Consider the following 27,508-nt stretch of genomic DNA (forward strand, 5'->3'; position numbering starts at 1 on the left):
CAGTTGTATATAGTAGTGTAAGCTACTTGTTACTCCCCTTCACAATACTTTTAGCAGCAATGTTTTCTCCTTCTGCAATGTGACAATATCACCATGCCATTTGGAAGAAAAAGAAAAGGCCGAGTGATTCTTAGTATACTACCAGTCACCCAAACAAACAGCTGGTAGTGGAGATACCCCTGAAACTTGGAGCATATTCTCCTCCCTATAGCTCCCTATGTGGCTATGTCATCAGACTTGACTAGCTTCTCTTCTACTTATTTCCCCTGCTGAATCTTTTAATCCCACTCTAGTCACCTGCAATGCTCCAGCCCTAACAAGGGAATAGGACTGCAAACTGACTGCCCCTCACTTACTTTGAAACTCTAGTGTAGAGAAATTATATTATGCAGCATTGTGTGGTAGGTGCATAGTCCATTCATTTCTTTATGCTGCAGATTCAGTAGCTTTCACCTTTCTTTGACCAATAATACACTGTAAAAAATATATTTTATATATTTCCCAGTACCAGTACACACATCCACACCCACATCTCCATATTTATATTTTTCTCTATATGTTCATGTTTGTGTGATCAAAAGAAAAGTTTTACAGAGCATTGCTTCTTATCCTTGCTATATAATACTCTCATATTTTCCACTCGGTTCTAGTTCCTTAAAAACAATACTACTAATCAAAACCAATAACCTGCTAACCATTCATGACCTGCAGTTTGAAAAACACTGTAGCAGGATAACAGACTGGTGAAGACATAATCCACACTGCCACTTTGTCTGTTGCTAATTATGCGACCTTGAGCAAGGTTCTTCACTTCTTGGTCCATCAATATTCTCATCTGGAAAATTAAGGTAGGAATAGAAACTCTTCATAGTCTTGTTGAGTCTAAAGCTCTAACAGTATGTGAAACATGTTAAGTGCTCAGTAAATAGCAGGTATTATCTTTGGTAGCACTGAGGGCTGAACTCAGGGCCTCATACTTGCTGGTCAGGCACTCTATCCTACGACTTGAAAGCAGTCCATCAGCCTTAGCCATTATTATTATCGTTGTTGTTGTTGTTGTTGATTGACAATAGTGTTAATCAAATTGGTATTGGTTAAGACTTGATCATTTTACTAATTAAAATTTACATTAAAGCATCAATATCACATTAAAGTTATACACATATACATATTTTATTAGATTATATTGATGATTATATTGTGAACTACATCTATTTTTTAGCTTTGTCATCCTTCTGATAACAAACATAAATTGAATATCAACCATGTACATTTTTCTTACACTAAATGCTGAGATTATAGAGTTTCCCAAATGGATTCATTATTTGGTAAAAAGAAAACTAGAACCTTTTCTCAACCTTCAAGAGAAAGAAAAAAAAATACTGTACCAGATTGTATCTCTATTTCTGGCTGGGCCATCAGAAAGCTGCATTCTTAGACCACTTTGCTTTGGCCCCACAAGACTGCTTCAACTTAGGTTGTCCTTTGACATCACATCCTGAGCTTATATGAAAGGGCATTGGAAAGACAACTATTGATGGGATTTTGCTGAAAGTTGACATCATGCACTATCTCCCATCTGAAAATCCTTGTAATGATTTTACTTAATTTAATTTTCTTCAACCTATGTTATCCAGAACTTAATTTTGCTTTGCTTCACTTAAAGAACTATTCCTTTTTCCTTACCAGCAATCAAAATAATAAAATAGATCACATTTCCATTTATAAGTCTGCTTTTGCTTTGGCATCCAGAAAACCTATAGGCTTCATGTTGTTGTTTTGCTGTGTTGGGGATAAACCCAGCATTCATGCATACTAAGCATGTACTCTACCACTAAGCTATACCCACAACCCCATATCTGCTAAATTTTAAAAGTTATGCATTGTTTAGAGTTGCCCTAAAACCATTATGAAGCAATGTGAGGTGTAAATACATAGTATATACCCAAATGTGAATTCATGGCTAATGATGCTATTTTCAAAAATCCCAGACTCTTCCCTTTCTTCTAGCCCTCATACCTAATTAGTTGAAAAGTAGCATTGATTTTATCCTGTAACCTATCACCTGTCTCCAATTCAGCCTTTTTTTTTTTAACCAATTCTGAGTGCTACTCTTTTAGTTCAGGCCTTCATCCTCTCTTAGCTGCCATAGTGTAAGTCTCCTGAGCATACTTTCCCATTCTGATCTCCACTCTTTTTTCATCCCTGTTTCTTCCCACCCGAAATTGAATTCTGTCCATTACATGAGAATAAGCTTTCAATTCTTTGTCAGCCAGCTTCTAAGGGATAAGAGTAGGTCAAGTCATGAGGACCTAGATTCTTGTACTAAGATGATGTTACTATTAACTCAAGAATGTGATTTGAAAGCCAGCTATGGTAGCACAAGCCTAAGTCCCAACATTCAGAAGACTGAGGCAGGAGGATCTCTTGAATCCAGGAGTTCAAGGGTAGCCTGGGCAACATAATGAGACCTCACCTCAAAAAAAAGTGATTTGGTATCCTAATGGGAGCTGTTAGTATTTTTTGCCAATTAGCTTTCCCAAGATATAATGTTCACTATCTCCTGATACTTTTTTAAGTTCCTCAAAAGCATAAACTAATGTTTTAATACAGAAGTATGTTAACATTAAAATCTGTGCCTTGTAAATTATTAATATGAGAGATTAGCTCAGAGTCAATTTAAGAAAATTGCTTTAGCTCATCATACACTAACAAAAACACACATGAAATCTGGTGATTTAAACCTAGTTAGTTCTTAATTGAAATGCATGTTCCCTAATCCCAAGAGGTTTAACTAATCATCTTTCCCTTTTACCTTTGTTTTTTCCCTCTATTTCTGTATTTATTATAATCCTACTGATACTATTTTGACCACATATGTATCTCTCCCCACTTAAGGACAAGGCCCTATTTAGCTGAGTACCCCTAGAAGGGGAACCTGATAACAATGTAGAAATTTTTATGTATTTTCACATCAGTCCCATGTCATCTCCCAGTTTTTACAACCCATAAAGAAAATGAGAAGAGTTTGAATGATCAGCAAAGACATTTGCAAGTATTCCATAAATATACTATGAATGCCACCATTTAAAGAAATTAATATAGGGGAATAGTTAATAGAGAAACAGTCTGGGGGGGCAGCACTTGAAAAACATTTCTTAGAAATTGTGGATAAATAAAAATTCATATTTCCTTTTCATATTAAAAAATGCCTTAACAAAATAAGGCAGAGTCGGAGTACAATATTCAGTCTTCCGTATATCATTAATTGATAATGTTGTTTTGTATTTCCATTCCTACCACAACCCACCCTGCTTTTTTTTTTCAGTGGTAGGGAGCAGACCCAGGGCCTAATATATGCTAAGCAAGCTCTTTACCACTGAGCTGAGTCCCCACACCCTCCACATCCCCTTTCATGGATGTCTATGTCTATGTTTGTGTGGAATTCCTACCACATGCTGGCTATTCAAAGCCTGCCACCAAGAGGCCTTTCTATCAAGGGGAACTTTCTCTCCCACTGTCTCTACCAAATCAGTGTTCATTTGTTATCTCACAGTGTTCTGTTATTTGAAAATATGAACATGAGTACATCTTTTTTAACATGTGTGAATAATATCAACATTTTGACATCAGACCCAAAGAACAATAGCAAATGGTGTGAAGTTTATGCATATCTTAGGCCATGGTTATTGATCTGTCTTGCAAAAAATCTCACTTTACCTACTTGGTTTTCTTCTTAAATGTAAAAAAAGGGGAGGAATTTCTTTTGTAAATTGCTGAAGAGGAAGGACAGAAACTCTTATTGTATGAAGGAAAATCATTTTTCTTCATACAATAATCTAAAATAAAAAGTTAAAATGATAGTGCTAAATCTATTTTGTGCCGTTTTTTTTTTTTGAGACAGTCTTACTATACAGCCCAGGCTGACCTCAATTCATGATCCTCCTGCCACAGCTTCCCGAGTGCTGGGATTACACATGTGCCCCACCACGCCTGGCTTTGGGCTATATTTTTAACAGCATTCCCAAACACTCTGGGTTTTCTTCTAAGGAACCATACATGTATGGAAGGCAATTTTGCATCAACACAGGCTTCAAATGCAATTCAGAGTCATTATGTGATTTTTGACCCACACTATGTCAAAATCTGTAAAATTCAGATGATACAGTGCAGTATCATCTGAATTTTACACATGAAGTAACAAAAGCTCTCAAGGGGGTAAGTGACTCACCCTAAAGGGTTAAGTGACTTACCTCTAAAGGGCAAAACTGAACATTCGCCTTAATGTTTTTGCTATTATATACAGTTATGTTTGCTGAAGATTAAGAAAGCTGCTTTTGATAGAATATGATTCTTATAGATATTCATCTCAAAGGAAAAAAACTGGTGTCCTCATCTGTAGCATTTGAATATTACATCTTCCTTATCTGTTTCAATTTAGGATGACTTCCTTGTTCACTTAATTGACTGGTAATTCCTTTGTTTACTTTTTCCTAGTCTCAAGAACCAAGTTATAAGTATTAATAATGTGTAGATTTGCATTTAACATTTTTTATAAAATTCAACTATTTCAGAAAGGGGTAATTTATGCAGGCATATATGTAGAACTTTGCATTTTAATTAAAAAGACTGAAAATGGAATGAACCTCTGACAGTAACAGATGATTTCTTCTAAAAGCTACATTACTATTTGCTATATGTTCAGTATTTTCTTGTGGATAATAAGTCCTACGACTTGTTTCAAGAAAAGTGACAAGACCAAAACAATTAAAAAAGACAAAACTGATCTTTTTAAATCATATGATCATAAATAAAACTGAGTTGTGAATTATTTTCAGAGAAGCAATTGACAAAGTATAAGTAAATCACTCTAAGAACTAAAGCTGTCTCAGTTGTTTTGAATGTTCAAACCAAAGCTCTATCCTTGCTCAATGATGAATTTCCTTTGAGAAATAAATATTTACAAAGTATGAAATATAGACGTTGTATAGTTCCTAAGGCCAAAACATACTGTTTAAACTAAAATTTAATATTTTTCTCACCTCAGATACACCAAAATAAGAACGTAACTTAAAAGTAATTCTTGCAGCAGACTGTCCATTAATCATTCTTTAGATAATATTGGCATTGTGGGTTTTCAGTTAGAAAGAAAAACTGTAATTTTTGGATTAATTTGAAAATGTGAGCGCATTTGAGGGTTTGAAAAAAAAAACCCAATGAAGTCTGGTAAAATAGACTTTTCTGTACCCCCAGCCAAACACACACAACATAACAGTATGGAGTGAAGAAGAAGCAAACTTCCAACATCCCTCCATTTTCCAGTAAAAATTCTTCTTCTTCATTGGATAGACCAAAGAGTTAATTTACTTGTGATTTGAGAAAAGACTATGACTTCCCCTATTTTTTTCTGAAGTGTGGTGTGTGGGTGGAAGGTAGAAAGAGGCCCCAGAATGAATTCACTAATTGGGGTTTTCACCTGCTGTGAGTCTAATCGAATACAAAGCCTTATTTGTAGCTAAAGAGGAAGAGAGATTATGCAGAGTGTCAGAATTTCTGCCTAGTTTTGAAATTTTTGTAATTTGGCACAATCACTTGGGAAAGGCAGACAAATAGTTACAGCTTTAGAGCTGTTGTTAAGGTGGACCGGGAATATTGTAGTCAGATACACTTGAACCATCTTAACCAGTTATCCATTTTTAGCAGGGGATGGTGTGGTTCTTACAAGGGGGTAGTGCTGTAGCTGGCAGGCTAATAGGCACGCTGAATTCTTTCCCACAAGCAACTAGCAGCCTGTGAGGTTAATGAAGTGTGGCTTTATTTAGGGAAGATGCTAAACTTCACATCTTTTTAGATGTTCAGCTTGATATAGGTGGCTCTGTAAAGCTTTGAGAAATCATATTAAATGAAAACTGCATGAGATTGAAGCACAATTCGACTTTATCTGGAACCTGTCTGGTGAAATCTTTGGTTTAGATGGCAGCTGGCTCAGGGAACTTTCCTCAGCCTGGCTTACCATGCCTCTTTGCAGAGGAAGGGCCTGGAAAAATAGGCTTTTGTGTGGGTGTGAAGTGCTCTGTGTCTGAATGTAGAGGCTTCTTTGCTTGCTGGCTAATGTGAACTGGCTGGAGTTCATATCTTATCCAGAAGATATTGGTCTAAGATTGATCTAGAGGCATTGTTATACATATTTTAATTAGCATGCCATGGTATTTGCGCTAACTGGCAATGATTCACCATTATTGTAAACATTTGTTAGATGTCTGATTCACTGTCCATGATGAGTACTTATACAATGCAAAGAGAAACATGGAGTTCCTATGTGTTCACTGGATACCCAAATGTTGACATTTTACTATAAAACATGTATTATACTTACTGGAAGCCATGCCTATATTTTGAATGGATTTTTATAAAATGATGCAGGTTGTTCTTAAGATTGGTTAGGGAAAAAAATCAATTCACAATAGAGACTCTTGGAGCTAGAGGGACTCTTGAATCCTTAGAGGGTAGTCCCCTTAAGGGCCATCTTCTGGTCCATGCCCAGTGCAAATTATTCCTTGTCCTTTTTCCTTTCATATTCTGCTCCTCATTTTTACACTGTTAACATCGGAGTAACTTTGAAACCATAAGCAACCTAAAAAGAAAAAAAAAAGGTGTGTTTTTGGAAGGTAGAAGCAGGCTGGCCTCTGTCCTTGGCCCTTCACACCCTCCAGGAGATCCTAACTGACATTTCCAATCCATAGTGCCAATCCAGACATCGCCATGAACTGGAGACTGCGATGCCCAGCTGCCTCCTGGGTAGAACCCTCCACTTTTACATCTCACTACCATCTTTAACTCAGCAGGTTCAAGATTTAATTCATTATCTTTCCCATGAACTCCTGCCCTGTCCTGAAATTCCTACGTTGTTAAATGCTACTCATCCAGTTTTGGAAGTCATCCTGGGACAATGGTCCTCAATTTTGACTGGATGTTAGAATGATCTAGAAAGCCTTAAAAGTCCCAATGCGCATTGTTGACCAAATCAGAATCTCAGAGTGGTGGGACTCAAGCATCTGAATATTTTTAAACATTCCCCAGGTGACTCCAATGGGTAGCCAAGCTTGAGTACTATGACACTTGGTCTTTCTCCTTGTCCATTCATATACTCTCAAGTCTCCTGTAATTTTGACCCTGTTTTATGAATCCTATGCTCCTCTGCCACTGCCATAGTTCAGATCCTCCTCATATTGCTGTCGCCTTGTGCCTGGTCTCATAATTCTAGACTCTCTTTCAATCTAGCCCCCACACAACAACTCTAGTGATTTTTCTAAAAACAAATACGGCAGAGCCACACTCATGCTTAAGTTCCATCATCTTTAAAATATTCCCCTAAAGCTTTCAGGATTTAGGCCAAATTCTGGATTTTCATACTAGACCTTTTTTTTTTAAACTTGTCCTCCTCTCTAGTCCTATGTTGATATTTTTTTCTGAAGGCCAAGCAGAGCACTGGGGCTCTGTCATCTATCAGTAGATCCCATTCAACATCCAGTCAATTGTCCCAGAGGGTGGCTTTGGCTGGCTATGTCCCTATTTGGTTGGAGTTCTAGGAGAAAAAGATGGTACCTTCTAAAGGAGTACTTGAAGACATTATAATGAAAAGGCTATTTTCAAAGGTCTGAGCAAAGTAAGGGCAAGGACAAGGTATGGTAAATACTTACCCAAAGGCACAAGGGGAAGGAATGGTTTGGGGCACCTGCAGAATTCCAGGAGTGTAGGAAAGGACTGCCCAATAAAACTTGTGGCTGCTGTTCTAAGAACTCAGCCACTGCCAGGCCAGCAGCCAGCAGGAGGGAGCCTGAGGAATAAATACCCTGCTGTCACTCTGCTCTGCCCTTTCATCTTCTTCCCTAGGCCTTTCATCATGGCCTCCCATTGGTTGAAAGCAAAAGGAAATCAAAGGGCGAGAAAGCCTGACTGATGCCCTCCATAAAGGTCCAATCTCCTAGGGGCACACAGCAGAGTAGAGAAGGACAGAGTAGAGATGGAGGGGAGAATGGGGAAATAGTCAGCACAGTCTCTTAGGTCAGAGAAGTTCTTATTTTTCTCAGGTACCTGCAAAGTTTAAGTGATTCAAAGACTGGAGTTTTGTCTATAGGAAAATTTACTGGGTCACCCTCTTTGACCTCATCCCAGCTCATTCATTTTTACTCGTCTCCAGAAAATTTACTCTCTTTTACTCTTAGCCATCAATGAGATTGTTTATGAACACACTAGAGAAAATAGAAACCTTTCCCACAATAAAAGAGGTCGTTATCTGTCCATGGCAGCATATAAGAGCATGAGCCTTAGAGCCAGACTCCCTAGTTGCAATCCTTGCGCCACCATGTTCTAGCTGTGATGTTGAGAACATGTAGCTCATGCTCATAGTAGGTTCTGGTTCTGGAGTCAGGATTTCAATTTAACTTTGTTCTGATGGCAGAACTCCAGGTTCTTTTCATATCCGTGGTGGTTCATATCAAAGCAGTAAAAATGTTCATAATAGCATTAATAATAATGGTGATGATAATGAGGGGTTGGGGGTATGGCTCAGTCTTATTCTTAGAGCACCTGCTTAACAAGTGTGATGCCATTGGTTCAATCCCCAGCACCACCAAAAGTAATATAATAAGAAAAACAGCTACTATCATTAAGCAATTAATGTATTTATGGTATCACTACATAATATACATATAAAATGAAGATATATCAATTCTCTTCTTTTCTATCTTTCCCTAATGAGCCAAATTCACAATGTGATTGAAATTGACAACAAAACAGTGTGATGCCCATGTCATTTCTTAATAATACTTTCAGTATTTATTTTCTAAAATGACATCAAGATTTGGGAACAAGTCTTCAAGTGCCTATAACTACAGTCTAAAAAAGAACTTAAAGATGTATTTTTAAGGATTGCCATCTGTCAAATTAAAAAAAATCTGAATAATGATTTCTTATTTTCCATTCTCACCCTCTCCCCCCCTCGACAAATCATTCTTAGTAGTTTTCTAATTAAACACTGAGAAAATAGGCGTTAGCATTTATATTTTAGAGAAGCTTATCAGAACTCCTAAATCTTGAGCAGGTAATTGGGGGTATGTATAGTGGAGGATGGTTACTGGGCTTTGAATGTAGGGCTATGCCCCCAGCCCTTGAGTTGGTAATTTAAACATGTAAAACCAACTAACCAACCAATAAACAATAACAACAAACAGGGAAGAAAGAGAATGACAACATGTCTCACCACATGGGTGTCGCAAATCCTTAGTTGATTGAGTTTTAATACTTACAAAGGTTCATGCTGTGAGGTTTGTAGCTTTTCGTTGAAGTAAAGATAAACAATATTTAAGTGATATTCTACACTGACATAGAGATTACTGTCACTGGTTAACTGCAAAGGCCATTACTTCCTCATCACAGGACACTAATCCCTCTACTCCAGATAAAGATAGGGGCAAACCTAGAATCTACTTTTAGACCAAGGGACAACCTCACTCAAAATGAATCCTAGTGCGCCCCCCTCAGACAGTAATAGCAGCTGCTGCCACAGCTCAGTAACTGAAAAGTCCTAAAGGACAGCACAAGGCTCCATTTTTGAGGTGAAATGCCAGAAGCAGCTTCATATTTGCTTTAAAATAGCAACACCAGTCATACTTACATGTATGTATCTTTAGTGATAATGTTTACATTTTTATCTGGTTTGTCAGAGGTAATGAAGAAAGTTGACATGACTTCTGCTTTTGTTCCCTACTTTATTTTTGCCTCTTTACTGGGCTATAGCATCCGGTAAAGGAGATTGATGTGTCCAATCCTTTCAGCTAAACAATCTAGGAAAAAATGCAGACAAAAAAAAAAGAATATTTAAAAAGAAAGGGGAATGCATTTAAACCAGAGACTGAAGTGAAATGAATCAGCCAGAAAAGAGAGTGAAAAGCAAATGGATGAAAGATTAAAAAAAGAAAGAAAGGAAAGAAAAAGGAAACCAAAAAATAGACAAGAAAGGTCACTAAGGGAGTTTATCATCAGATACTCTTTGGACTCTAAGATATAAAGTGGAGAATGTGGAAAATTCTTTTCCTAATGAAAGCTTTCTTCATTTGGGAATATTTCCAAGCTTGAAATAATTGTTTGTAGTTAACCTGTATTATCATATTACAGACTTTAAGGTGAGACACATTGAACCATCCAGGCCCAGTAACTTTTCGAATAAACTGTTTCATTGGGAGGGGAAAAGTTTCTTTTAGATTTTCCTGAAAGAATAATGAAAGGCCAAAGTATGCCAACACCATTGGTAGTGGTGTCTTATTTCGAGAGTCTATAAGGTGCTTTTCAAACTAAACTATGCCCAGACTTTCTGATTCAGTACGTCGGGACTGTGACTTTTGGGGATTTTCATTTCTAAGAAGTTCTCAGGTAATTGTGAAACAGCTAGTCCTGGGACTACGTTTTGAGACCCATTCTATATCGCAAGTAAAAACGCTTCTTAAGGATCCCGTTTAACCCAGGAGGATCTTAACGTTAATTTATTGCTCCACCACTTCAATCTTCAATTGAGGGGGAAGGGCGGGGGAGAATCATGCCTGTGATTTTTTTCTTTCATTTTCTAAAAAGAAAAACTCCAAGCCCACACATTAATTATGTGGGATGAGGTCATTAGCACCTAGGTCATGTATTTTAGCAACAAGTAGTCTTGCTAAAGGTTTTAAAGGGGAGCTAGCAGAGCGGTGCGTGGCTTCTAGGTTCCGGAGTCTACCTTAAATCCCTTTCCTCTCGCTCTCGGTTTTTCTTTTTTCTTTCTGTTTTGAAAGCCCCAACTGCCTAGTCCCAGGGAGTCCAGGTTTCCCTGGTCCCTAGGTGGGGGCGGAGCCCAGCCCAGCCCCGCCCCGTATGCCCGCAGCGCCCCCTCCCCGGCCGTCCCGCCCGCTCGCCCGCCCGGCCAGCCAGCGCCGCTCCTCCGCAGTGCTTTCGGCTGCGAGCCTGGGCGGCGGCGGCGCTCCACTTTCGGGGAGCCCGGCAGCTCTGGAAAGCTCACTCCTCCGCTCGCACTCGCCCCCAGCCGCGAAGCCCTTGCAGCCATGAGGGAACAGCTCAAAGGGTAAGTGGATCGCTGCCCCGGCCCTCTTTGATCGCCTCCCAGGTACACTTGTGGCACGAACAGGGGGCGAGCCAGGGCAGCCAAAACTTGGACAGGCACGGCGGCTGGACCCCAGCGTCGAGGCATCTCTCCCGCGGGTCCCGGCGGCGACGCTGCAGGTGCGTCCCCGGGTCTTCAACCCCGGCGCCGGCTCGCGGGCAGCCTTTTCCCGGGTTTTGGGACAGGCTCGGAGGGAAAAAGCTGATTTCTTGTTGTGCCCAGAGGGGACGGCGCGTTCCTCGCGCGGGGATTGGGGCCGAGGGAGCTTTTTGCTCCTTTCCGGGCTGCCGGTGTGGACGCGAGCCAGACCGGCTTGTTCCTAAATCGGCGTTCGACCTCGCCGGAGGAAGGGGGGCGCGCGGTACTACCTTCCATTGCACTGCAAGTGCCAAAAGGTCAACTTTCTGCCTGATTTCGTCCGAGGATTCCAACTGATATTTCCCCTCGCTGTGTTTTCGCCTGTGCTCATTTCATCCCTCAAGACTTAAATCAGGAAAGAAAAATCAGTTAAAGCTTAGACGTCAAGGATTGGGGGTTTGGGTTTTTTTGTTTGTTTGGTTGGTTGGTTGGACTTTTGCTTTCTGGGGTATGGGGAGTCTTTTCGGGGGTGTCCTTTTCTCCTATTTCTCCAGGTATCTGTGCTTATCTTCAAGCAAAGTTTCTCATTCCCAGTCTGATCACGGCAATGGAAAGGGCAGAGCACTTTCCTTATCTCAGTTCAATTTGAAGTTAAGTTTGAACCTTAAATTGTAGTTTAGTTGCCTGAGGGAGGCATAGTATTAATTACGAAATGCTTTAAAACCATGAAAAAAAATCCATTCATCTGATTTAATTGTGGAACCAAAGTCTTTTAAGTGAAATCTGCATTGTTCGACCAATATGCTCTTGGACCCGGTGCTTCTTTATCCCTGTCATCTCTCCTTATCACCCCTATTATCCTTTCTTTTTCTTTTTCTTTTTTTTTTCCTTATTTGCCTAGATATTTTTATTTCCTTGTTCCAAAGCTTCTTTGCAGAAGACAGTTGCTCGTGGAGAAGCGAGAGGAGCAAATGAAACAACAGGGTTATATGAAAGGTCTTTGACCCCTGATCACCATGGAATTGGTTTCAGTCATCATTGTTTGATCTTGGATTGGACACGACCCTGAAGTGAAATTGCTTTGGCCAAAGTTGAGGGTGGGTAGGAGGTAAACCTTGAAAAGCAAATAGAACGGAGAACAAGTAACAGCTGGAACAGCCACCAAGGCAATCATCTTTGCCCTGGCTTGAGCCAAACAGAATAAAATGTTAAATATCCCAGAGAACAAGAAATGGGAACTAGAATAGGATTTTGGATGCTTAGATTGACACCGTGCCCCCTTTGCCCCTTCCCCACAGTAGCAGAAACTTTAAAATATATTTTCCCATCCCCACCCTGCCAGTCAGTGTTCAGCAATGCAAGCCAAGTTCAACAATTCAGCATGGCAAAGGCCAAGGTTCCTCTAGAAAAAGTCTGATCTCCAGATTAGAGGGAAATCATTTGTGTGTATGGATCAATGGGCTCCAGATTATATATGAAGCCAAATTAAGCCTCTGCAAATCGCAAGAGAACACTACCTTTTTTATATCACTACATAGTGATTAGTTTCCTCCCTGGGAAGTAGTGGAAAGATATATTTATATATTTTTTTAAAAAGCAACTGTTCAGAATATTTTCAGTACCAAATAACTGGTAGTGGTAGCAGAAGAAATCTTATTTTAATTAGGCAACTGCCATTTCCTCAGTGAGAGCAGTAGATATTTGTTATTTTTTTATAGGTGGTTAATGTTTGTTTTCAAGAAACTAAAAAAGCAATTCCAATAAGTTTGATTTTCCAGCACTGACAGCAGAAACAGCTCTGAGGCAGTTATAATAACCTTGCACACTACTTGAAACTAAAGAAGGTGAGAGAAAATTTAAATTGTATGGTAGGAAATTAGGTCAGCCCTGTGCTTAGTAATGATTTAATTTCTTATTATTGACAAGTAGGTGTTTCTGGGGTCTTTTGTAATAGCCAATGATTTTATATTTTAATTTGCACCATGGTCTCAAATAAAAGGATAAAAGATTATTGTGGTTTGTTCACATTTAAAAAAGGGAGGGGGAATCTTAGCTTGAAGACTGTTCAGAGAAGCATATCTCATACCAGGCTTTGGAATCAGCAGGGCCAAAATCAATAACATTTCTTAAAGATTCGAAGAGAATTTGAAGGATTATTTAAGAAGGCAGTGTCTGTTTTAATATACATATAGACTTGTGATCTGTGTTGAACATCATTGTTCTTAGGAAGGCTGAAAAAGATGTACCCATTATTGTGTGAATAGGTTTCAGAATTTCCCCTTTGGTTACACATTGGAGGGTGTTTCCAATGTGGAAAGTAAAGTGCACAGCATATTTTTTCATATTGTCTATAGGCAGTGTGAGCTGCCTATCACAGAGTTACTGAGAATTCCGTACTGTTTTATGACGACAAGCACAGAGTCAGAAATACAGCTATGAAATCAGAATTGATCATAGCCCAACCTCCGCATCAGTTTGTTCTATAAGATAGAAATCAGTTGTGCAGATTGGTGTTTACCATTTTACCCAGTCCATATTCATCTTCCCTGTCTATTTGGGGGCTTCAGTATGTCACAATAGGGCTTCAGTTCACCACAGGTAGAAATTTCCCACATGCGGTGAAAGGAATATTTGGTTCGTCTATTTTGCCAACCATTTTTGGCATTAAATGGTTAAAAGATGATTTTTCTAGTTTTGGGATTAGTCACATCCTTTATTCTTTCCAGTTGTGCTCACTTCTTTCCTTCAGTACAGGTTTTCAGTTGACAACAAGATGTGTTTTTCTAGCTGCTTTGTATTGCTTAAAAATAAAAGGATTGGGGGAAGGGGGAGAAATGACCCAAACATTGTATGCAAATATGAATAAAAAAAAAAGAATGGGAATGGGAAAAGAGGGAGATTAATGGAGGGGATAAACCAAACCAGGGAACCATGTACGTACGTACGGAAATGTCATAAGAAACCCCCTGTACAACTGTCATATGCTAATAAAAATGTGGTTTTTTTTAATACCCTAAAAATAAATAAATAAATAAAAGGATTGTTGTTGGAGGGGAAGAAAGTAAAAGAAGGTTGACCTTTGGAATTATTTGAGGAGTTTGTTAATATATGTTATTCAAATGCCCCAGAATCACAGGTAAATAGTAGAATAGTGCCTATTAAAGACAAGTATCTTATCACTCGAGGGATGGGATAGGGACTGGCAATTTCATCTTCCAGGAAAGGGAAGTTCAATTTTGTTGTGGACTGATGGATTAAAAAATAATTTCTGAAGGCCTTATCATAATTTGAAACTACAGAATAAATTCCTTAGAAAGGTAGCAATATAGATATGTTGTCAGACATGAGATTTTTTTCTGGATATGGGAAACTACACTTAACTCTCCCTATGTGGAATTGCCCTGTAAATTGTATTCACGCTTCTCACTCCTTATAGAATTGCATTTGGAGGGTAGGCAGAGTGGCTCAAGTGGTAGAGTGCCTGCCTAGCAAGTGTGAGTCCCTAAGTTCAAACCCCATACTGGGAAAAAAAATTGCATTTGGTACAAGTTTCTTTCTTATGTTTTTCCGATTTGAAGTCCATTCCTTATTGTGGCTTTTCAGGGTGGTTCTCTGTCCCTGTTGGATCAGGTTTATCATCTCAGCCTAACAGTTTTCTGCAGATCCATTGAAGATGCTGTAGTCCTCCAAATATCCTGGAGATGGGCATTATTTCTACACATCAAACCTGTGCCTACATGCACAGGTGCTCTTCCCTTCTTCTCCCTTCCTTCCTCCCTGATGGTCACATCTGGATGGCTTTTGGAAAAGAAGGAGGCCTGAATTCAGGATGGTCTCTCTTGTGTGTGGAATTGGTGTGCACAATCACTTTCTGAGCTAAAATACGCCTGAGAACAAGTAACACTCTTTTTCCATGAAGCTGCAAGCTGCAGCCTCCTTGTGCTGTGCATATAAAGTACCAGTCTCGCCCATCCCTTCTCTAGATCATAAACCCGTTTGGTCATGGGGTTTCCTGAAACCCCTTAAAGGATGGATGACATCTCTTGCTCTAACCTCTAAAGACTTCCATGTCACCCAGTTACATAACCTCAACTGATAACCCCTGTTGGCACTCCTCTAATGTGAATTTTTTCTGTGGAAAAGTAAAACAAAAATGAACATATTTGGAAGAGAGCAAGACAGCCCTTCCCAAGTAAACATTTTCTTGCAAATTGATTTCAGTAGCTTTCACCAATCACTGAATGGTAAATAGCACGGGTGGTCTTTGAAGTGGTACCGTTTGGGTAATTTTCAAATGTCTTTATGAGATTTGTGATTTATCAAACTACTCTCCTTTTTACTTATTTTTTAAAATAAAGGCAATACACAGTGAGTGTAGTTTTGTTCTGTAGGAAGGGTGTTTTTAGGCAGTTACATCCACATCAACTAATACAAGGTTTAGTTGATGTATCAACTAATACAATTAATATGCTTTTAAATGCATAGTAATTTGGGAGTTACACGATAACAAAAATGGCCACATATTGAGCATCAAAGGGTACCTGGTCAGTTCTCTATGTCAGTATTTTAACTCTATCCCCGGTAAGGAGGCTTGCCCCAAATTTCACAGCCAGTAGGGCAACAGAGCCCTAAAATTCAAAACCTATGGTGAGGCCATTTGACATTGTTACTTCTCCAAACTCTTTGTGTGTGTGTGAGACCTCTAGTTTTGAGTCCCCTTCAGGTGCCCAAATTGAAATTATTCTTCCTCTCTTTACTCCCACTCTTCCCCCCAAAAGATTCTAAATAGGCTTAGTACATAAGTACTGAAATATTGTTCCAAACTGCATTTTACTTTATTAAACCCTGTCATGTAATCCCTAAAAACTGGAAATATGATGCTATGGTGATTTATGTAGTGAGCCAAAGTAAGGAAAAGCATATGTAGTTATCTCTTCTGGGTTGATTCATGTAATTGAATGAGGAACAAAGGTGTTTTGTTCCTTTTGCGGCAGGAGCTGATAGCCAGCAACCACACTTCAAGAAATGGAGAACTGTGAATGCTTCATTCAGGCCCAAGTAAACATCGGAAGAGGTGGAATGGTGTATAGAGTACTGCGTTTAAAAGCCATTCTAAAAGTAATAGAAAGAGGGAAGATATATATATAAGCTGCAATGGAATACAGGTGTCACAGATATGAGATCTGGATATGGAGAAGAAAAAGTAATGGAAAAGAGGGGAGGTGAAAACAAATGAGAAGCGAGGTGATTTATAGTTATGACACTATTGTCCAGTATCTCTTTGATAGAGTTGAATAACAATCGTCGGTGTCCTTTCTGTATGTTCCACACTGGACGGATGAAGAAATCCAGATCTTCAATTAATGACTACATAACAAGGTCAATTTATTGTAACAGAAATGCAGTCAATTTATGAGTGCCAAAGAGAAACACATTCTAGAACAGAATGATGTTCATGTTGCTTTTCCCTTTGAAAACGAAGACGGGGTTTCTGTGCTTGCAAGATAAATAGTCTGCACTACTCTATAGAAGTCCTTGGAAGTAAAGGCTCCAAGTGATTCAAAAGTAAGCTTCTTTCCCCCTTTTCTTCTCTGCCCATTGTAAATTCTAAAGTCTGTCTTTATATTTTGTGTTTTAGCCACGAGACCCAAACAACTTGCTGGGACCATCCCAAAATGACAGAGCTCTACCAGTCTTTAGGTAAGGACATGACCATGTTTCCTTCAGGTTAAATGACAAATGACTTTTAGTAGAGTTTATACTATACTAATCATTTGTTGTATAAATATATTAGTAGGTAGCTTCAAGGTTGAAAGCGATGGCAACTTTTTGTTCCAAGTTGATAATCAACTTTCTTTTTTCAAAGATTTCTTTGAAATAACTTTTAGAATTTGACTGATTCCTGGAAATTCAACATACCTAATAGTCCTTGGAGTTTTATTTGCTGCCTGGAAGATTAGAAAAACACTGGCAATTTATGGCAGGTTTGTTTTTTCCCCACAAAGAAAGAAAACTGTTTCAAGTTATTTTTATTGATTTCTTCAGTGTGAAACAAGATGATGGCTTTTGCCAAATCAGGAATGTTGTGTAAAGGAATTTTCTGCCATCTTTCCAGTGTTTATAGTTTCTAAAGCCTGTCTGGTGCATCAGTGTGATCATTTAAATGATTTCTCCTTGCTGTTTGTGTGAGAACCTGATGGGTTTTTTTTCCCCCCTTAGAATTTGGAATTTTTTGCACAGGCACACAGCATACAAATAAGGGGAAAACACCAATCTCTCTTAACACTTGACAGTTCATTCTGTCTGTCTAACTTGGTATGATTAATTTTAAATGAATTCTCTTAGGTTTCTTATTGCTAGTTGTTTTTTAATTCAAAAAAGTCATGTCCTCTCTACTTTTAAGTCTGCCTTTTTATGAATGGGTATGTTTATAGCCTCATGAGCTGATCTCTTTGGGTTTAAAGTTAATGTGATAAAGCCCGAGGGAATGGTATGTTTAAACATAAATTGTTAGTATAGTATAGATATGTGTGTGTGTGTGTGTGTGTGTGTGTGTGTGTGTGTGTGTGTGTGTGTAGCAGTTACCTCTTTTCTGTTAATAGGTTCTCATTGATTAATGAATTGCAGCTATGGGAACACTGAGGAATTGAGTAGGAACTTTTAGCTAAACGCAATTGTTTAGTTAACCTTTTTTTTTCTAATTGTAAATGATATAAATTTTTCCTAGAAAACCTGGAAAATAAAAATAAAAAGTATACAAAAGGAAAAAACTCAGCCATAATTCTACTGGTTTGAGATAGCCAATACATTTCAAATAATATGTCATTTCAGTCTAGCACTAAGTGTGTAAACTTATAAAAATTTGAATGAAGTTAAGATCAGATAATCTCCAAGTGCTACATTTTCAGCCCCTATAGAATATTTTTGGCTTATAATGCTGGACTGTTTATACTGTAGGTGGAAAGCTTGAATGCTTATATTTTGGCAAATGAGAGGATGAAGGTTTCATGTAAAGTACACAGCAGCTGCACTGGGCCAGCTGATCTTCTAGCCTGGTACTCTCAGAACCTCTGGTTTTTCAAGAAGGAACTAGAAATCTGTCATCAAGAAACTGATTTAAACTTGTCTGAGAGTCTCCTGATTATAACCTGTGGTTTACACAGAACTTTTTCCACTCTAGTCACTGTGATCTCTAGTTGTGATACTGTAATTTACTTTTTTGTTTTCTTCAGGCAGGGTCTTACTATGTAGTCCAGGCTGGCCTTAGAACGTAGCCCATGCTGCCCTTGTACTTGCAGTCCTCCTGTTTCAGCCTCTTGAGTGATGGTATTATAGGAGGGCACCATTATACCTGGCTTGTAAATTACTTTAAAAATAATTATTACAGAATTAGCACTTGTTTACTTTTTTAAGTTTAAAAATACAGATATGCTAACTAGCAAAAAGAAGAAAAAACAGATTATCCACTAATGACTTCTTAAAGAGTTAACTGATGTTTTATAAATTAGTCAGAGCAGAGCACTGGTGGTTCATGCCTATAATCCTGGCTACTTGGAAAACAGATGAAAAGGATTGAGGTGCCAGGCCAGGCAAACGGTTTGCAGTACCCCATCTCAACCAGTAGCCATGTGTGGTGGCATGTGTCTGTCATCCCAACTATGCAGGAGGCAGCAGTCAGGAGGATCACAGTTCCAGGCCAACCCAGGCAAAAAAAGATTGCAAGACCACATCTCGAAAGAAAAAAGCTAGGCATGATAGTACATGCCTATCATCCTAGCAATGGTGGGAAGCTTAATGTAGTAGGATCATGTCCAGGCCAGCCTGGGTAAAAAGTGAGACCCCCATATCCAAAAGAACAAAAGTATGAAAGGACTGGAGAGGTGGTTCAAGTAGTAGAGTGCCTGCTACACAAGCATGAAGCCCTGAGTTCAAACCTGGTACTACCAAAAAAAGATCTAGTCAGCGTCTTCAAAATTTTCCTTAAAAAAAATTCTTGGGTTGTGGATGTAGCTCAGTGGTTGAGTGCTTGCTTAGCATGCGCAAGGCCCTGGTTTCCATCCTCAGCACCGCACAAATACAAAAATTCTTTCTATACATGCATTTTAATAAACACTGAATCATTCTGTAATATAACCTACTTTTTTCACCTAAAAGTATTGGACTATATGACCATATTCCCATTTGATTATATATTTTTCTGTATTATTTTTATTTATTATGTAATGAGAAATTATAAACATGGTTGGCAAAAAAACTAATTACAAACTATCATATAGGTATTTGCATCATTAATTGGAATTAAATACATATATAATCATTATATTTCTAAATTTTTCCTAGTAGTTTGGGTATGGCAGTAAACTCAAAGCTGGTAATCTGACAAGTCTTATGATCTTGGGCAAATCACTCCATCTTGGAAGGTAATGGAATTTTGCAGTTACAGGGGATTTTACAGTTTATGTATTGCAGACTTTATTAAATCAACTTTATTGAGGTATATTTGCATATAATAAAATGCAATCGAACTAAATGTTTGATCAATTCCAAACCCTTTGAAATTCTGTTTCTTCCTAGCCTAATAAACATCTTACAAAGGAACTATGTGTTGAAATTGGATTTTCAACTTCCAGAACTGGTATTTCCAGTATTTTTGTTACAATCCAGTATTCCTTGGGCTAACTTTTATCCAAGTGATGACTCATCAGATAACATCTCCCATTCGTTGCAGGCCTGCTTGCTGTATGTCCTCCACATGTGACTATAATAGCAAGTCTCTAACCAATGAGAACCTATAACAGAAAAAAACCAGAGATAGCTACATATGCAGTCATGTACATGCACACATGCAAATACCTCACTTATTTATATGTATACTATGTTTAAGGATGCTAATTGTCTTGGACTTAGTCAAGTAACTTTAAACTCAAGATGATTATATCATGCATTTTTAGTCTTTAAACATGTCTAATCACAAAAAAAGCAGTCTAAAAAATTAATAGTACAGAGCTGGGGATATAGCTCACTGGCAGAGTGCTTGCCTAGCATGCTTGAGGCACTGGGTTCCATCCCTAATAACACACACACATGCAAAAAAAATTAGTGACAGGGAACACAAGACTATTTACTTATTTTGGTGCTAGAGATGGAACCTAGGGCCTTGCGCATGCATGCTAAGCAAGTGCTCTACCACTGAGCTACACCTCCAGCTAGATTAACACTTTTTTAAAAATACTCTTTTTTTTTTATCTGATGCTGGAGATTGAAGCCTTGCACCTGGTCAGCACGTGCTCTATCACTGAGCTGCACCCCCAACCCCTCATGGGCTACATTTTTGATTTAAAAAAGGTAAAAGGATTAATTTCAGATTATTCCCAACAGATCTAAAATGGTTTTTTAAAGTGGGCTTTCATTATATGTTAGAAATATTGGTGCTTTCCTCTTATTTTTAGGCTGCGTGCATGTATAAAAAAATTCCAAGTTATGAAGGAAAATGTCAGTTTCCCACACAAGCAGTTACAGTAAAGAAATAATTTAAATGTTCATAATAACAGCTTGACAGTCATTAGGAATTTGAGACTTCAGAAAAATTTTAACACAACATAGCAATATTGCAAAAGCACTGTCTTGGTCACTAGGAAGAAATTAACTTGAAAATAGTTTCATTTAACATTTTTCTATGACTACCCACATTATTCATAGAACAGTGGTAGAGAATAGTAGCGGGGTGAGTGATATGTAAAAAAGTGTCTCATATCTGTTTTTAAGTATCTTTATCTTTAAAATGAGGGCATTGAACAAGTGTCTAAAAATTTTGTTTTTCTCTTTGGGCTGAGGGTGGGGCAGGCTGTTTTCAAAACTTGCTGGAATCAGAACTTTTCAAGAGGGACTTTTTGGCTGACTCTGCAGACAAATGGATTTCTAAAAGTTTAATCATTCCTATTTTTAAAAATGCATGTTCTGAGCAAACAAGGAACAGGAAAAGATTATGCCACCCATGTATGTCCTATAGATTGAGCAAGGCAAGCTATTATCCCACAGGGAAGGTCTTGAGATATTTCCTATAAGATCCCACTGGGTCATCCATTTGTTGTTGACTGGGTATAGTCATGGTTTCTATTTTTGGAAGCACTGGAGTTTGAACTCAGGGCGTTGCACTTGCTAGGCAGACTTCCTACCATTTGAGCTACAACCCCAGCCCTTTTCTGCTTTATTTTTCAGATATCCAACCCCCACCCCCTTGGCCCTCCTTATCTACGCTGCCACCCACATGGCTAGGATTATAGTACTAGCACACCCTAATTTGTTGGTTGAGATGGGTCTCATTATTTTTTTTTCCTTGGGCTGATCTCAAACCAGGATACTCCAAATCTCTTTCTCCCAAGAGTTGGGATTATAGGTGTGAGCCATCTGTAATGCCTGGCCCCCTGCATGGTTTCTTGTAAATAATTATATGCCTTGTTCTTGAGGTGAATTTCAGGTTTCTATCAGCATTTTTACAAACATAATGGAAAGTCTGTTATACTAATAGGTTATCTTGGTGATTTAAAACCTAAAGCTGTCTAAGACTCCAAAAGACATTTTCAAAATCAGTAGGTGTTAGATGGTAATGTACTGTGGAATTTATTTTGAAATACTAATATAATATCGATTTATATGAGAGGCGATACGATTGAAAGCCTCTCCTGGTCTCAATTGATATCTATTACTGAAACTTTGAGAAAATATTTTATAACATGTGCCACTTAAAAATACTTTAAAAAGTATTTCTTAGCTTTCCTTATTGGGGGTATTTCATTTATAAACACAACAACATCTTTATGCAATCCCACCACGATTCTTCTTTAAATTACGAGTTTTTTACATTCACCATGCCACCAACACAGCAGAGGAAAAGCAGTGTAAAAAAGGAGATACCTAGGTAAAAATGCGATCATGTGAAGAGAGAATCATTAAGCTCTAGAGAGTTAACTGACTTTATTAAAATTCCCGTGGACTGTGTGTTCTGATGTTACTTGTTCCAACTTCCTTTGCCTTCATTGAAGCTCTTGCAACTAACTACCAGTGTGTTCTCTCAGGGGATTAGTTCTCCTTCTTTCCTGAAGTTACAGAAGGATTTAACATGTCTTATCTGTTGCCTAAGTTTTAGAACCCAATTTCCAGCATGATACTCACTTGAATGGCAGAAAAGTTCTCAATTTTCCAGAAACAGACTTATGGATGTTTCAGGATCCTTCCCCTTAGCCTCATTCTGTTACCTTCAGAAAGCTTCAGAATGTTAAAATGAGGCCTTAGTTGGAGTCTGGGGTTTGTGATTCTTTGGCAGTCCTAATTAAAAGAATTAGTTAAGTCCCAGTTAAGTCAAGAGGCTGAGAGCTTCAAGATACATGAATACTATTATTAAGAAGTAATTGCAGGGCAGATAGTATAGCTCAGTGGTACATTGTGTGCTTGCTCTGTGTGAAGCCCTGCGTTCAATTCCTAACACTGCAAAAGAAAAAAATTGCAACTGTAAAGCTAGAGTTAGGAACACTGCCATAGAAATCCTACCACTTCCTCAGTTTGCTCAAGAGAAAGGAATATTGTAAATGTTTGCTCATTGTCCTTCTCTTTTGATAGACTTTCTACATTACATTAGGTATTCCCTCCTGAGGATGCCCTTAGATTAGAAACTGCAGGATTCTGAATGACTATGAATTCCTTTTGCATTAGGCACTTTTCCTAATGCTTTTCTCAGCATATTTTGTCAACTGAACTGTTCTCCACTAAGCTACTCAGTATTTAGGTTTCCTTGGTTCTTACCTCTAGTTCCTTAACTAGTCTAAGTGTTAAAACCTCTACCTTAGTTCTAATGGTTTGAACTAGAAGGATATCTAGATTCAGAACCTAATTGGGTGTGACCTTGTGCTATTCTCTTATTTTTCTCTTGGTCTTAGTTTTCTGATACATCTTGTTGGGCAGTGATCCTCTATCTTTAAATGTCTGGTTTTCATTTAATTCCTAGTTAGACTAAACCTTGGTTCTGTGAATGCTATTGTCTTAACTACTCAATTTCTTTGTCACCACCAGCCTGGAGAATATGAATAATAGGATAATTATATTTGTAATAATCATACTTTCATTTGTATAGCACTTTATAGAGTGCAAAGAGTTTTCAGAAATAACCATATTTAAACCTTACACAGCTGTAAATTTGCTGGCATTTGATCTGGATTTTCTATCAGTTTTCTGTCTTGTCATCCTGTTGACTGTACTTACTGTTTTTGTTTTGAAAAATAATGCTATCATGTCAGTGGATGGGACATTGTTTCCTTTTTTCCCATTTGGACTTGGGCAGGCTGAGACTTAAGACTTCATTTGATTTACTCATACTGACGTGTGGTTGGAAGAGAAGTAACCCAAGTCCAGACTACTCATTTTATGGCTCTGAGCTTACTATTCTCAAAGGAATATCCATTCTTCCTAGTATGGTTTACAAAACTGCTTTATCAGCATAATTAAGCTATGGAATCCCAAATGACATTCTGTGTTCCATAGCTGACAAAGTTAACACAGAATTACTCAGATTTGCAAAATAGAACATGTGAGACATTAAAGCTATTATAGATGGTTTTCCTTTGCTGTCCTCCTTAAAAAAGGAAAAATAATCAACCCTTTTAGCATTGATTACCCTCAGTTTTCCCCATTTGTAAAATACAAATGTAATTTCCAAATCAAAATTTATGGAATTTTAATGAAAAATTCTATTATAATTTTTTTTCTTGTTCAAATCACTTGATTTAAAGCTCTTAACTTAAATAGACAGATATTTCTGATTTGCTTTTCCCAAAGCTTATTTAAGAAGGAAATTCAAGAAAGATTGTCTCTCAGACTGAGTGCTTTACAAGTTAAAAGATCTGCCAAACTGCAGTTTAGTTGATCCAAGTAAGAGGAATATTACAGTTACACCTGCAGCTGGGAGAAAAGTGCCTGTTGTGTACAGTTTTATGTCATTGAGTCTGCAGAAGGTGATATTTTTACACGTGGAGAAAAGGCATTTAAAAATGTGTCTGCTCTTATTCAGACGTTTCCAATATTTCTTTTTTTAAGTGTGGACGTCTGATTACCTCTGTATGTCTCTTGAGAGCTGCAGTTTTGCTGGAAAGAGATTCAGAACAGTCAGAACACTCACATAAAACAGATAGTGACTTTTAAAGTCCATGCCCTCAACGGTAGTAATAAAATGGCCTAAAAATATTTTGACTCTCTTATGATAGTGAATGAATCATTAGCTTATTTATGAATTGGTGATATTCTGTGACAATGTTTCAAAATTTGCCATTCCACTGTTTTGATTGCTTGCATAACTCCAGAGAAGTAGTTGTGCCCCCTCATAAATTGAAGCTTATGTAACTGGGAAAAATGTTGTATATGTATGTGTTTGTGTGAGGATATACATATTTATATATTTACACATTTTTATTGAGTATTAACTTTGGAAACAAAGTAATCAGTTGTATATTTTGCTTTCTGGTTGTGTTCAGAGGCTGTCAGTTTTAGAGCAGTGCTTCTCAATCTGGTGAAGGGAAATTGTTGTGTTGTTCTTAACATGGGGTACACCACAGAACTTTTCAGTGGTCCTACTGAAACTGACTAGCAAACACCCGCAGCACAGGTAACTCACCACATAAATTCAGCATCATTTGACCTGGTCTGTACCCTGTTCATATGATGAACCCTTTAATCTTTCATTTGCATATCATGGCAACGAAAAGTTGCTATAAGGGATGTGAAATACACTCAATTTTTAAGGACCATATTCTGAATAGCAGTGTTCTAGAATACTTAATTTTTTTTTTTTTTGAGTGGAACTGGGGTTTGAATTCAGGGCTTCTTACTTGCAAAGCAGTGCTCTACTGCTTGTGCCACACCTCCAGTCTATTTTGCTCCGATTATTTTGGAATGGAATCTGTTGAACTGTTTTCCTGGGCTGTCCTCGAGCTGTGATCCTTCCATTCTCAGTCTCCCAAGTAGCTGGAATTACAGGTGTGAGCTACTGGCACCTGGCTGCTAGAGCACTTAATTTTTGAAAGTATAAATGAACACTCAAGTCAAATGATCTTGGGGTAGGTGTAGTTAACCAAACAATAACACCTGAACGATGGTATTTGCCAGTTGAACCACATTCAGACAATGGAAGTATCTGTTTTCCTTCCCATTTTGCAGCCCTCCTTAGCAATTATTTTAGAAGCCAAAAAATAGAAATCATGCTCTTATAAGAAAGATTTGATGTTGGGGCCCTTGCTGCTTAGTTTAGTGATTCTACTATCCCTTATAATTAAATACAATGTGATATATTTCAAATGCAAGCTTATTTTTATCTACTATATAAACTGGTATGTGTACTCCTTACATTATATGATGATTCAATGGGAGAACTAGTTGATTGTTCTGTGATTTTCCTGTTGTCACTTTATGAGTTTAGGTTTGGAGGCAATGTTTTATTAACAGCAAAACAGTTCATTGACTTTGAGACCAGAGAGACATGAATTTAAATCTGGTTCTGCCACCAGTTCTCTGTGGTCAAAGAGGAAGCTATTGATAATTTTGAACCTTAGTTTCCTGATTTTTTTAAGTATTTATGATGATATATACATTGGGTGAAGATCAAAGATAATATATGTATAATGACAGAGTGCCTGACATAGTAACTGCTCAAGGAATAATGATTGCTACTAATACTGATATTATTTTTTAATACTAGGTATTGTTATTATCATATACTAGTTTACCTCATTATCCAAAAATCTATGGGGGGCTGGGGATGTAGCTTAGTGGTAGAGTGCTTGCCTAGCATGTTTGAGGTCCTGGGTTCCATCTTTAGCTCTGCCAAAAAAAAAAAAATTGAATTCAGGTTCCAAGAGTTCATTCAGGTTGAGGTCTGGCACTCAAGGAGCTACTTAACTTTTCTAAGGATCACCTGATCACAATTTATCCTACTTTCGGGCTGCCTATACTCATTTTCATTTGAAATCCAAATTAAAATAATAACTTCTTCACTGTGTTGATTGCTCCCTTCACTTGTAAAATAATATGCCATAACCTTTCTGTGAATGCAGATGACTTTATCAATATCTTATGTATGTGTATATTACTTTTGTTTTGTTTTGTTTTCGTTTTTTGAGACAGGGTCTTGCTATGTAGCTCAGGCTGGCCTCAAACTCTCTGTCCTCTTGTCTCAGCCTTCCAAGTGCTGGAATTACAGGTATGTACCAACCACCATGCCTGGCTGTATCTATCTCTCTTATATCTTTTGAATCATAAAAGTTTAACTAAATTATAAAAGCATATATATGTATCATAAAATCACACTGGTAGAGAAACATCCCCAGTAATTCATAAGTACAAAGAATGGAGGCCTGTAAAATAATGTGACATGCTTAGAAAAATGCCTGACACATAACATAAATGCCTAATAAATGGTGGTGGTACTATGATGGTAGGGGAGTGGGCAGAGGAATGTGCAGAGGTAAAAATTGAGAGCAAAAAAGCCTTGTATTCTGTTAAGGGTTTTGATGCTAAAGTTTTTGACTTGGAAGATGGTATCAATTAGGTTTTAGTCATGGAAATTACTCTAGTTATTTCAAACAGAGGGAATTCAATGCAGGAAATTGTTTGCTCAAGGATGGAAGTGTTAAGAAAGCATACAGACAGAATGAAGCCTTTGTTATACCTAAGGATGGGGGGACACTGATGCAGGACTATCCATCTGATGCTGGGACCACTGAGGAAAGGGCTGATGAGAGGGAGATGGAGCCAGGAAGGCACCACAGTTACTGCTAGACCTTTTGCTGGAGACAGAGTGAGAAAGGAAATACAGCCTGGCCTCTTGTCTCCCCTGCCTTTTAGTCTTCTGCCAGTGACTCCCATTGGCTAAACCTACCCAGAAGGAAACTTCTCTGCAATGAAGAGTAGAACAAGGAAAGGGCAGAGTGTGGATCTGAGAAGCAGCAAGCAAATCACTGAAGTATAGGAGACCTTATGGATGGTGACACAACCAACCATCTATGCCAATGTACAGGGAATGAGAAAAAGCTTTTGCAGAACTGCCTGACCTTCAGGTGATTTAGATGAGGCAGCAGTGGAAACTGGGTTCAAAGGAAACTGACCTAAACAAAAGAAAGAGGAGGTAGTAATAAAAAAATAAAGGATCTGCACAGAAGTACGGATCCTATGGATGATCTTCCATGCATTTGGTTGTAGTATTTGCATTGTTTATAGTCGTTTGTGCTCAAGATTCTC

At 38.1% G+C, this 27,508-nt stretch overlaps 1 protein-coding gene across 19 annotated transcripts in view; it reads left to right on the forward strand.

Annotated features, from left to right (window-relative positions):
* The window catches only part of Dmd (dystrophin), a 2,168,746-nt gene that overhangs the window by 2,016,136 nt on the left and 125,102 nt on the right, over nucleotides 1-27,508 (forward strand). For 15 of the 19 annotated variants that reach the window (XM_074062730.1, XM_074062731.1, XM_074062740.1 and 12 more), the window contains one exon: nucleotides 16,869-16,930. In XM_074062730.1, the coding sequence (XP_073918831.1) occupies nucleotides 16,869-16,930 (62 nt within the window). Of the gene's footprint in view, nucleotides 1-10,943; nucleotides 11,114-16,868; nucleotides 16,931-27,508 lie in introns of those variants that run through there. The other 4 variants (XM_074062745.1, XM_074062748.1, XM_074062746.1 and 1 more) reach the window with 2 other exon arrangements.

The sequence above is a fragment of the Castor canadensis genome, chromosome X, assembly GCF_047511655.1.
Source record: "Castor canadensis chromosome X, mCasCan1.hap1v2, whole genome shotgun sequence".
In the NCBI taxonomy this organism is placed as follows: Eukaryota; Metazoa; Chordata; class Mammalia; order Rodentia; family Castoridae; genus Castor; species Castor canadensis.